The 10,517-nt window shown below is 44.6% G+C and overlaps 2 protein-coding genes and 5 non-coding genes across 7 annotated transcripts; 6 read left to right on the top strand and 1 right to left on the bottom strand.

The window, feature by feature from the left end:
- The first annotated feature begins 31 nt into the window (after positions 1–31).
- Positions 32–6,108, top strand: RPL4 (ribosomal protein L4). Its single transcript, XM_035131859.2, has 10 exons — positions 32–86; positions 2,208–2,379; positions 2,697–2,803; positions 3,117–3,255; positions 3,707–3,831; positions 4,100–4,229; positions 4,520–4,676; positions 5,243–5,326; positions 5,666–5,786; positions 5,872–6,108. The coding sequence occupies exons 1-10, from the start codon at positions 84–86 to the stop codon at positions 6,019–6,021; spliced, it is 1,188 nt and encodes a 395-aa protein (XP_034987750.1). The 5' UTR covers positions 32–83; the 3' UTR covers positions 6,022–6,108.
- Positions 2,032–2,132, top strand: LOC118093334 (small nucleolar RNA SNORD16). Its single transcript, XR_004693625.1, has one exon. It is a non-coding gene; the product is annotated as a small nucleolar RNA SNORD16 (small nucleolar RNA).
- Positions 2,546–2,617, top strand: LOC118093330 (small nucleolar RNA SNORD18). Its single transcript, XR_004693621.1, has one exon. It is a non-coding gene; the product is annotated as a small nucleolar RNA SNORD18 (small nucleolar RNA).
- LOC118093333 (small nucleolar RNA SNORD16) lies at positions 2,949–3,048 on the top strand. Its single transcript, XR_004693624.1, has one exon. It is a non-coding gene; the product is annotated as a small nucleolar RNA SNORD16 (small nucleolar RNA).
- On the top strand, positions 3,964–4,031 carry LOC118093332 (small nucleolar RNA SNORD18). The gene has a single exon (XR_004693623.1). It is a non-coding gene; the product is annotated as a small nucleolar RNA SNORD18 (small nucleolar RNA).
- On the top strand, positions 4,287–4,357 carry LOC118093331 (small nucleolar RNA SNORD18). Its single transcript, XR_004693622.3, has one exon. It is a non-coding gene; the product is annotated as a small nucleolar RNA SNORD18 (small nucleolar RNA).
- On the bottom strand, positions 6,103–10,501 carry LOC118093057 (tigger transposable element-derived protein 1). The gene is made up of 2 exons (XM_035131795.3): positions 9,237–10,501; positions 6,103–8,998 (listed from the first exon to the last, which is right to left on the bottom strand). The coding sequence occupies exon 2, from the start codon at positions 8,983–8,985 to the stop codon at positions 7,978–7,980; it is 1,008 nt and encodes a 335-aa protein (XP_034987686.1). The 5' UTR covers positions 8,986–8,998; positions 9,237–10,501; the 3' UTR covers positions 6,103–7,977.
- Between the last annotated feature and the right edge of the window lie 16 nt (positions 10,502–10,517).

Here is a 10,517-nt window from a genome sequence, read left to right as displayed (position 1 = left end):
GCCGCGAGCAGTCCTTCCTTTTCCGGTCGGGGCCGAGTTGGTGAGGGAAGCCAGCGTGAGGGGCTCCTCCGCTAGTCGCCATCATGGTGAGCAGGGAAGGGGCCGGGGGCTCTGCCGGAGGTGAGGTTGGGGAGGCAGAGTGGTCGCGGGGAGGCCGCCATGGCGAGCGGAAAGGAGGAGGAAGAGAAGAAGAATGGGAATAAGCCGGGCGGTGCGGAGGGGAGAAGCGGCGTTACAGCGGGTCGGCCGCCATTTTGGAGCGGAGGATTCGCCGCGTGGAGGCCTGGCTGACTCGGGAGGGCAGGCCCAGTGCCCGCTCCGTTGGCTGCCTGGCTCTTTTGTCTTCCTCCCCGCTCGCACCGACCGCTGCCTGAGGGAGGGTCTTTAGCTAGGAAAGAGGGACGCAGCCTGAAGCCGATAACGCTGGGGATGCAGATGGCCTGGAAGGGGAAATTATTTCCCCGTTGGCTTCTCGTTTCTCTCCCTCTCCCAACCGCCGCTCATTGGATTGAGTGACCTTAAGTCACACAAAGGAAGAGTCAGTGGCCGGCCTAGTCCGGCATTCCCACAGCGGGAAACTCGCGATCAGCACCCGAGCGCAAGAGACATGGCCTTTATCCTCAAAGATGCGCGGCAAGGCGGGTCTACGGCAGCAGAAGAGGGTCGTGCTGGAGTTCGTTCCTGACTATTCACCACGTTGGCTGGGAGACAGTCATCCTACCGTATGCGTGTAGGATAGAGTGCAGCACCTTTCAATTAAGACACTGAGTATTTTGCTGGAAATTTTGCATTTACAGTGGTACCTTGGTTTGCAACCGTTTTGGATTACAACCATGTCAAACCCTGAAATGCGTGTCCCTTTTTTTTTATTACAACCCTTTGGGGGGGGGAGGCCCCATTGGTGAAAGCGTGCCTTGGGTTACAACCTGTTTTGGTTTACAACCAGACCTCCAGAACGGATTATGGTTGTAAACCAAGGTACTAAGCCAGCGTGTTTATACTTTTGTTGGGCTTTCATTCTATATGTGCTTACCGGTGAGTAAACTGCACTAAATCCAATAAACATGCATATAATTGCTACATGTTTTTTTAAATAAATGTGTCTTGACACCATATAAAATTATTTGCACTGAGTTACATATGGCAGATTGTAGTTGAAACAGTAAAATAAGTGTTGCCTATGTTCCAGTTTTTTCTAACTTTCCCATTGGCCTCATAATGTCTAGAAACCATACACATAACTTAAATGATGTAAATATTTATTAAAATGGTTAATAGCAACAATACTATAGAACTTCCAAGTGCAGCTGATGTTGAGAGTGTTGCAGCTTCCCTAAGACTACTTAGTGAGTTGAGCAGAAACAAGACTCCATAGTTCAGTCTCTGCTGCTGCTCTACACTGGCCTGTATGTTTAATCATTAATATTACCTATTAGAGGTTAAAGGGATTAAATTAATTCATGCAAAATGGGCTTATCAATGCTGTGTGTTAAATATCTATATTCTTGATGGCTAAAATGAACCTCCATGTTCAGACACTATGCCTCTGAATACCAGTTGCATGTGGCAGGGCAGGATAAAAAGTACAGCTGCTGTTTTTTAACCTTGTTTGTCAGACTTTGAGAGGCATGCATTTGGCAACTGAGGGAAACTGGATGCTGAAATTATAATAGAAAACTTTTAAAAAGTATTAAAAACACCACAAATAGTCTAAAACTACAAAATGATTATATCATAAATAACCTTCAAAAATCAGATGAGAAAACTGCCTACAGACGGTGTCTTCTATAACTTGCTTGCTTATGTGGTCAGCAGATCCAACAGTTTCATAGCATGCAGTAGAAGACCTGAGTAGTGGGCAGGAATTGCATTGTATGGACGATCTAGAGGGCTACAAGTTCTCAATCCCTGGCATCTGAGAGTCTAAAAAATGAGGCAGAATACTTGTACTCTATGTTCATTCTTTATTTAACATAACAGGCATTTTTATGTTAGGTGCAAGAATGCATTACATTGCATGAGGGCACATTTTGCTATGATGCTGTAATTTGCGTCCTATCCGGTCTTCAGGGGCAGTAGCCTGCTGTCCACTTGCTGTTGCCGTTGAGCTGACGACTTTCCGAAACTGAGCAAAATTTGTGCTATCGCTGAACTTCAATAACACCAGTTGCTTGTATTTGAGATATTGCTTCTCTCCCCATCTCCAGGCTTGTACTCGTCCTTTGGTTTCGGTATATTCCGAAAAGGGGGAAGTTTCGGGTAAAAATGTCACTATGCCTGCTGTGTTTAAAGCTCCAATTCGTCCAGATATTGTGAACTTTGTCCATACCAACTTGCGGAAAAACAACAGGCAACCCTATGCTGTCAGTGAACTTGCAGGTAAGAGTTGTACCAATACCACTGGGATTAACTTATGGAGTGAAAATTTAAGATACTCTTCTTATTTTTTTAAAAAAAGCTTTTGGGATATATTTATGAAAACCTGACTGAATAAAAGTCTGTTTAAAAAGTCATCTGTATAGCATAAAAATAAATATATACCTTGTTGAAATGATGAAATTCCACTTCATTGGTCCGTGTTTTTGAGCTCTGTGATATCAGTGGAAGTTCTGATGTTGGCTGTTAACACCTTCAGGAAAATGACATAGAACATGGTGATCAGTAATTATTTAATGGCATGCTTCTTTTCTTTTCAGGTCATCAGACCAGTGCTGAATCTTGGGGTACTGGAAGAGCTGTTGCTCGTATCCCAAGGGTTCGTGGAGGTGGAACTCATCGATCTGGCCAGGGTGCTTTTGGCAATGTATCCTTGACTCTGGCTGCCTTTTCTGGTTATGTCCTCGAGAGCAAAGCTAATCAATTGAAATATAATGATTTATTACCAGCATTGTGATAGTATGTATTGTGTGTCTAGAAACTGGTTAGAAATACCGTAGAGGGATCGTACTTGCCATGATGTCGTAATTTGCGCCTTACTCTGTATGCAGTGACAGTTGCCTGCTGTCATCAGGCTGGTACAGATGGTTGATGATCAGCTAACTCTGAGCAAGACTGAAAGGGGGGTGGATCTTCCACAAGAATATACTTTGCTTCCATCCTTTACACTTGACAAATAGATGTGTCGTGGAGGCCGCATGTTTGCCCCAACCAAGACTTGGCGACGCTGGCATCGTAGGGTGAACGTACCTCAGAAGCGCTATGCCATCTGCTCTGCTCTGGCAGCTTCATCTCTTCCGGCACTTGTTCTGTCCAAAGGCAAGTATGTTGTTTTATGTAGGGCCATTAATGTACTTACTAAATGTGACATAGTTGTAATTGTGGGGCAGTTTGTATTTGTAGCCCACGTTTATAGGAAGTAGAGCACCTTTTACAGAGCCTGTAACTCCAGCTGTTGCAGACCAACTCCAGTCGGCCTCAGCCAGCACTGCCAGCGGTCAGGGATGATGACTTGTAGTCCCAACAACTTTTGCAGTTTAACCACACTGGGAATAGAAGGTGACTGATGAATCTGGAGGACAGTTGGAGTACATACTGTATTGGGATGTTATAAGTGGGTTTTCAGGTTAACAGGCTTAGAGTGCAGGGTTTGTTTGTTTTTTGCTATTCTTGGTGTTCATTGATGAACCCAGACATTTTGTGGTGGTGGTTGTTTATTTGTCATTGTAGTCAGTGTGCACTAAAATCTAAAATTTCGTATCTTGAACAGGCCACCGCATTGAGGAGATTCCAGAACTTCCTCTGGTGGTTGAAGACAAAGTCGAGGGCTACAAGAAAACAAAGGAAGCTGTTCTACTGCTTAAAAAGCTGAAAGCCTGGAATGATATCAAAAAGGTGTGCTGAGTGTTGTCTGCAAAAATCAGGGATGGTAGAGGTGTGTGTGTGTGTGTGTAACTAATCTAAGAACTTTTTCTTTAAAGCTTCTTATAGTTAAAAGCATTCAGCAACCTGATTACTGTTGCTTCTGCAAAATGATGAATTTTTCACTGGTCCGTGTTTCAGATGAACAGTGATGATTGTGAAGTTCTGAGTTGCAGAAGCACAGTTGTTAGCCCTGAAAGTGGTTACTTGGTTTTTACACAAAATGTTTGTTTCCACCCAGGTCTATGCCTCCCAGCGTATGCGTGCAGGCAAGGGAAAAATGAGGAACCGCCGCCGCATCCAGCGCAGGGGACCCTGCATTATTTACAATGAGGACAATGGCATCATAAAAGCTTTCAGGAACATCCCAGGTAGCTTTTGAATTACTATGCAAGATGCATGAGGGAGGTTGTAGGCTGGAGGGGTGTAAAAAATGATGATATTCCACTTCATTGGTCCGTGTTTATGAAACACATGATTTGGTGGAGGTTCTGACGAAATATCCAGATTGAGGATGAATCTTTAGGTGGGAATATGGTTAAGGGAATATGTTCCCTTTTATCTTCTAGGTCCAATGTATTAGGCAGTAAGAAAACAATTCATTAATCAGAATAGTGAACACGTGTACTTAAAACACGTACACTGTGCTCTTATCTAACAGGGATTACCCTTCTTGATGTCAACAAGTTGAACCTTTTAAGACTTGCTCCTGGTGGCCATGTTGGACGTTTCTGCATTTGGACTGAAAGTGCTTTCCGCAAGTTGGATGACTTGTATGGCACCTGGCGTAAGCCAGCCACCCTGAAGAGTGACTACAAGTAAGCTTGTTTTTAGGTTCTGGTTGGGTTTGCTTTAGCCTCACTAGTGGTTAGAAGTAGTGGTTAGAAGTGTTGCTTGCCCTGCAGATAAATTGGGAGTTTCAAGTATTGTAGTGGGCTTGGTGACTGTTCAGTATGCTCACTGGAAAATCCCATAATAGTTGCCATTCCTCCTTGATGCCTCCTTTTCAGGCTGGAAAACACCTTATCAAGGAGGAGAGGATGGCAGACAGTGGATGGCTCCCACTTCCCCAAGGCATTGGCTTGGGTGAGGAAGGGCTGTAGGAAATAGCGGAGGTGGGTTCAAATCCCAGTTGGGGCAGGGGATTGTAGAAATGTGGTTGTGCATGATTGAGGTTGCCCTATTTTAGTGAGAAATTGTCACATTTTGTACTCTGCCTTTTTGAATTCTGCCCAGGCCTACTTATGACAAATGGAAGGGTGCTCATGCAAATAATGAGTGCTACTTGTAATATCTACTCATCAGTAACTTAAAGGAGATGAAATGTATTTGTGTGAGAGAGTTCTCAGTGCTAAAACTGTAACATGCCTGTATTTAAATGCAGCCTGCCAATGCACAAGATGACCAATACAGATCTTGGAAGAATCTTGAAAAGTCAAGAGATCCAGAAGGCCCTCCGTGCACCAAAGTTAGTGTTTGTTTTAAATTTTCAACTTAAATAGTAGTGCTTAAAGTAGTGATGCAAGTGAGACACTGGGTGTTTTCTGGAACACAGATAAGGGGAAATGAAGCTTCAAGGGGGAATTTTAGATTTGAATCTTGAATTTCTGTCATATTGTGTAGCAGTATTTTTCTAGTTGCTGCACACAGATTCTCTTCTAGTATCTGTGTTTGGCATCCTAACAGAGCTTAGGAATCCTTTTTTATGTTATTGAGCTGTATATAACCTAACCCATCTGGACTGTATTATGGTGATGATTAGGCTATAAATAAAAGAGCTATGTACTCACCCAACCACCTTCTGCAGGAAAAAGATTCACCGCAGAGTTCTTAAGAAGAATCCACTGAAGAATTTGAGAATTATGATTAAACTGAATCCATATGCCAAGACTATGAGACGCAACACCATTTTGCGCCATGCTAAGAATGTAAGTGGGGTAAAAATTGGATTGAAATTGGCTTACCTGTTTTCAAAACATTGCGGAGTATAACCATCTTAATTTTTCCCTACAGCACAAGCTTAGAGAAGAGAAAGCAGCAAAGGGCAAAGCAAAGGTTGAGGCTGCAGCTGCAGCTAAAAAGACAGAAGCTGCAGCTAAAAAGAAGGAAACTGCAGCTAAAAAGAAGGAAACTGCAGCTAAAAAGAAGGAAACTGCAGAATAAATAAGACAAGAATTGGCACTTCTCTGCTTCAGTGCTGAAAAGGGCTGTACTGTGGATTACAGTTAATAAAAAACAAATCTATCCAGAGTGCTGTCTTTATTAATCATTTGCATTGAGGCCCTTCAGTCCTGAAAGAATGGAATGGAAATTCAGAAGCCAGTAAATACATTTTTATGGAATGGTTGAGCCCAGAGGCCTAAGATTATTTGCATGTGTTATAAAGACATATCAAAACCTATTTTTTTGGATACCATGTTATTTATAGTACCCCATAAACTACTCTGAAGTGGAGTGATAGGACTTGTGAGTTACTCTTCAGAAGAATTCTGACACACAAAACCTCAAGTTATAACGGATAGAATTTGGAGTCTGAACAAAATTAGAGGGGAAGTAGAGATGGAAGTTTTGAGGTGATGGATTTAATTAGGATGCAAACTCATTAAAACTTTCATCAGTAGTGTGGAATGGGCATTGGAGGGAGTTATAGGGATATTGAAAAGGGCTTTTAAATGGGCATATGTGGAAATACAACTTGCAGTTAATGGGATATCACAAAACACTTGACTAAAGCCTGCTTTCAAAGTTGCTGCAGAGCAGGTTGCAGTTGACATGCAGTTTTGATTCTGAATGTTTTTGGTAATAATTGTAGATTGTCCCTGACCACTGAATATATAGAATGGAAGGATGGGCTATAAATCTTTTTTAAACTTAAGTGAGGAGAGCTCATTGCTATAGAAATAGTACCAATAGTAAATATGAAGGAATACACAAAATAGTTCAGCACTCAGCCAGTTCTGGGATTATTATTTTTTTCTGTTAGAGCTTCAGTTTGCAACTTCTGACACGCCCAATCTTTTGAACTGCTGCTTAGAAAGTGCAGAAGGGTAGCTCTGCAATCCCAGCAAAAGCAAGCCTGTATCTTAAGGGACGCAGGTGTCGTGGGTTAAACCACAACCTAGGGCAGGGGTCAGCAAACTTTTTCAGCAGGGGGCCGGTCCACTGTCCCTCAGACCTTGTGGGGGGCGGACTATATTTTGGAAAAAAATATGAACAAATTCCTATGCCCCACAAATAACCCAGAGATGCATTTTAAAGAAAAGCACGCATTCTACTCATGTAAAAACACCAGGCAGGCCCCAGAAATAACCCAGAGGTGCATTTTAAAGAAAAGGACACGTTCTACTCATGTAAAAAGATGCTGATTCCCGGACCGTCCGTGGGCCGGATTTAGAAGGCGATTGGGCCGCATCCAGTCCCAGCTCCTGCCAGCCTAGCAGTTCGAAAGCATGTCAAAGTGCAAGTAAATAGGTACTGCTCCAAACGGGAAGGTAAACCGCGTTTCCGTGTGATGTTGGCCACATGACCTGGAAGCTGTATGTGCTGCTCTGGTTCACCAGAAGCGGCGTTGTCATGCTGGCCACATGATCTGCCAATAACGCGAGATGAGTGCCGCAACCCCAGAGTCTCTCATGACTGGACCCAATGGTCGGGTCCCTTAAAAAAAAAAAATCTTAAACTAAGAGGCAGTGCTCAACTATGAAAACTTATGTCTACAGAAAAATGGAGGTGGTGCAGTGGGGTAGGAGAGCTGAAAATAATGCCAATACACTGGTACCTCTCAAGACGAAATTCGTTCCGCGAGTCTTCGTCTTGCAAAAAATTAGTCTTGCAAAGCGTGGTTTCCCATAGGAATGCATTGAAATTTAATTAATGTGTTCCTATGGGCAAAAAAAGTCAGAACAAAATCAATTTGGGTTTACAGAGTGTTTATAAAGTGCTCTGTAAAGGCATAAATACTGTACAGTACAGAGGATTTCAAAAATTTCAAGCACAAAACTTCAACTTTTTAAACATGACAAAAACATTTAAAAATCAGCAAACATGAGGCAGGACCACCTTTTACGTGGTCCAACCCAGAGTTGTGGAGGGTGTCTCTGGGGATGGCATGAACGCTTTTCAACTGGTAGAAGGCGCTGCAGAGTAGGCAGGAACGGTCTCAGGCTGGCTAGCCTGAGCAGCAGGTTCCTCTTCCACTCTTTCCTTCTTCAAGATCAACCTCTCCATGGTCTGCTGCTTCAGCCGCCTTTTCAGCACCCCTCTGAAGGAGGACATGATCCTTGTGTCAAATGTGTTCGCAAGGTCATGTGCCAGAGACTTGTCTGGGTGGTGCTGGCGTGCATAAGTCTGCACGTTTTCCCACTGTTGGCAGATGTCCTTCAGTTCTGTGGAGGACAGCTGTTCCTCAATTGTCACTTCTTCCTCTTCCAAAGGGGTCTGCTCCTGTGTAGCCCCTGCCTGCAGTTCGACCAGCTCCTGGGTGGACAGCTGGTCGTGGTCCTCCACCAGGAAGGTCCTTTTGGGCATCCTCTTCCAAAACAGCCCGGTCTCATTGCAGTTGAAGATCTTCTGTGGAAGGTAGCCCTGTGTCTTCACGACCTCCAGGAACTCCGTGGCAAAGTCCTCAGCCGCAGGAACATCAGAACTGGCAGCTTCTCCATGTCTGACCACGCTGTGGATTCCAGATCTGATTCTGAATCTTTCAAACCAACCTCTGCTTGCCTTGAAGACTTCAGACTCAGCTGAGGTTCCTGGCTGTTGCTGTACGAGGGCTGCGTGCAAGGCCTTGGCCTTCTCACAAATGACAGCCTCAGTCACTGTGGCCCCTGCACGCTGCTTCTCTTCCATCCAGATGAGCAGCAACTTCTCCACCTCCTCCAGAACAGCTGGCCGGTTCTTCACGATCCTGGTGACTCCCTTGGCTACATCTGTCGCAAGGATCTTCTCCCTCATCTTCAGGATGGTTGCGATGGTGGATGGATTCCTCCCGTACTCCCTGGCGAGGTCTGTCACTCGCACGCCTCCGTTGTGCTTCCGGATGATCTCCTTCTTCATCTCTAGTGTAATCTTCTCCTTGGTCCTCTTCCCGGCCTCTGCCTCTGCAGGAGCAGCCTTCTTGGGACCCATGTCAGCACAATTGCTACAATTTGCAAAATTTGCAAAAAAGAAGGCAGTTAAAACCTTAAAAAAAGGAAAGGCACTGAGAAACCTTAAAAGGCACTTTTTTGAAGAAAAAAAAGGGCAGTTAAAACCTTTAAAAAAGGCACTGAGAAACCTTAAAAGGCACTTTAAAAAGGCAGTTTAAACCTTGAAGAAGGGTACTGAAAACCTTAAAAAGGTTTTTTATGAAAAGTTACGAAAAGTGCAAAGAAACTTACCTTAACTGCTGAAAACCTTGCAAAAAGCTTTTAAAAAGTTTCTTTTCTCCTCGAAGTCAACCCTGGAACTGCACGTCGAGAAGTGAGCCCAGGCTGCACTGGGGAGGCTTTCTAAAGCTCCAGACACAATGCATCCTGGGTATTGACAGTTTTGCGATTTAAAACAATCTAAAAAACCCAGAGGGGGATTTGTCTTGCGAAGCACGGCCATAGAAAAATTCGTCTTGCGAGTCACCATAAAAATTGCAAGACGCTTTCGTCTTGCGAGGCATTCGTCTTGCAAGGTACCACTGTATATTTCACATCTGGCATCGAGGTATAGTTTGGTCAGAATTGAGTATACACTAAATACATTACGGACCCAGGTGGCGCTGTGGGTTAAACCACAGTCTAGGGCTTGCTGATCAGAAGGTCGGCGGTTCGAATCCCTGCAATGGGGTGAGCTCCTGTTGCTCGGTCCCAGCTCCTGCCCACCTAGCAGTTCGAAAGCACATCAAAGTGCAAGTAGATAAATAGGGACCGCTCCGGCGGGAAGGTAAACGGCGTTTCCGTGCGCTGCTCTGGTTCGCCAGAAGCAGCTTTGTCATGCTGGCCACATGACCCGGAAGCTGTCTGCGGACAAACGCTGGCTCCCTCGGCCTATAGAGCGAGATGAGCGCCGCAACCCCAGAGTCGGACACGACTGGACCTGATGGTCAGGGGCCCCTTTACCTTTTAAATACATTACATCTAGTAAAAGCCACCATGGCCACTATGTGTCGGGATTTTTAGACTACCCAAGTACTATCTGAAACCAAAGGGGCACATCAGTTGCCAGATGTGAAATATATTGGCAATATATTCAGCTCTCCTATCCCACTAGCAGACTCTGAGCTACATAAGGGCTACTACAACTGCAGGTTTGCTATTTTAAATACAACGAAGAGGATAGCAGAATTGGAAACATTCTTGCTGAATCTGTTACGTTATGCGCTACCTCTCATCCTGATGCAGGAGAGGAACCAGAAAAGAAATTTCTTTCCCTCGCTTCCTTTTGCAATGAGAAATTATGCCGCTGCAATGGGTAAACCGGTCTGCTAAAGTACCGGTAGGAGCAGACGTGATTCCCTGCCCGAAGTGCAGAATGGGAGATCCTGTAGGCGGGCCTCCAATTGCTGCCGGAAAGCGGAGTGGCCAATAAAAGGGTCGGGGAAAAGGATTGCCGAGGCAGCTATCTGGCGGAACATTTTTAGTACTTCCGCCATCAAGCAAAATGGCGCTGCCTCCTTCCGGGTAGGCGAG

Source organism: Zootoca vivipara, chromosome 13, assembly GCF_965207765.1.
Source record: "Zootoca vivipara chromosome 13, rZooViv2.hap1.1, whole genome shotgun sequence".
In the NCBI taxonomy this organism is placed as follows: domain Eukaryota; kingdom Metazoa; phylum Chordata; class Lepidosauria; order Squamata; family Lacertidae; genus Zootoca; species Zootoca vivipara.
This window is presented reverse-complemented; position numbering and strand designations above follow the sequence as displayed.

Coding starts and splice junctions, on each gene's coding strand:
- RPL4 (XM_035131859.2), top strand. Junction 2,380..2,696: donor TGCTGTCAGTGAACTTGCAG/GTAAGAGTTGTA, acceptor TTTTCTTTTCAG/GTCATCAGACCAGTGCTGAA. Junction 4,677..5,242: donor ACCCTGAAGAGTGACTACAA/GTAAGCTTGTTT, acceptor ATTTAAATGCAG/CCTGCCAATGCACAAGATGA.
- LOC118093057 (XM_035131795.3), bottom strand. CDS start 8,985: ATGGGTCCCAAGAAGGCTGCTCCTGCAGAGGCAGAGGCCGGGAAGAGG.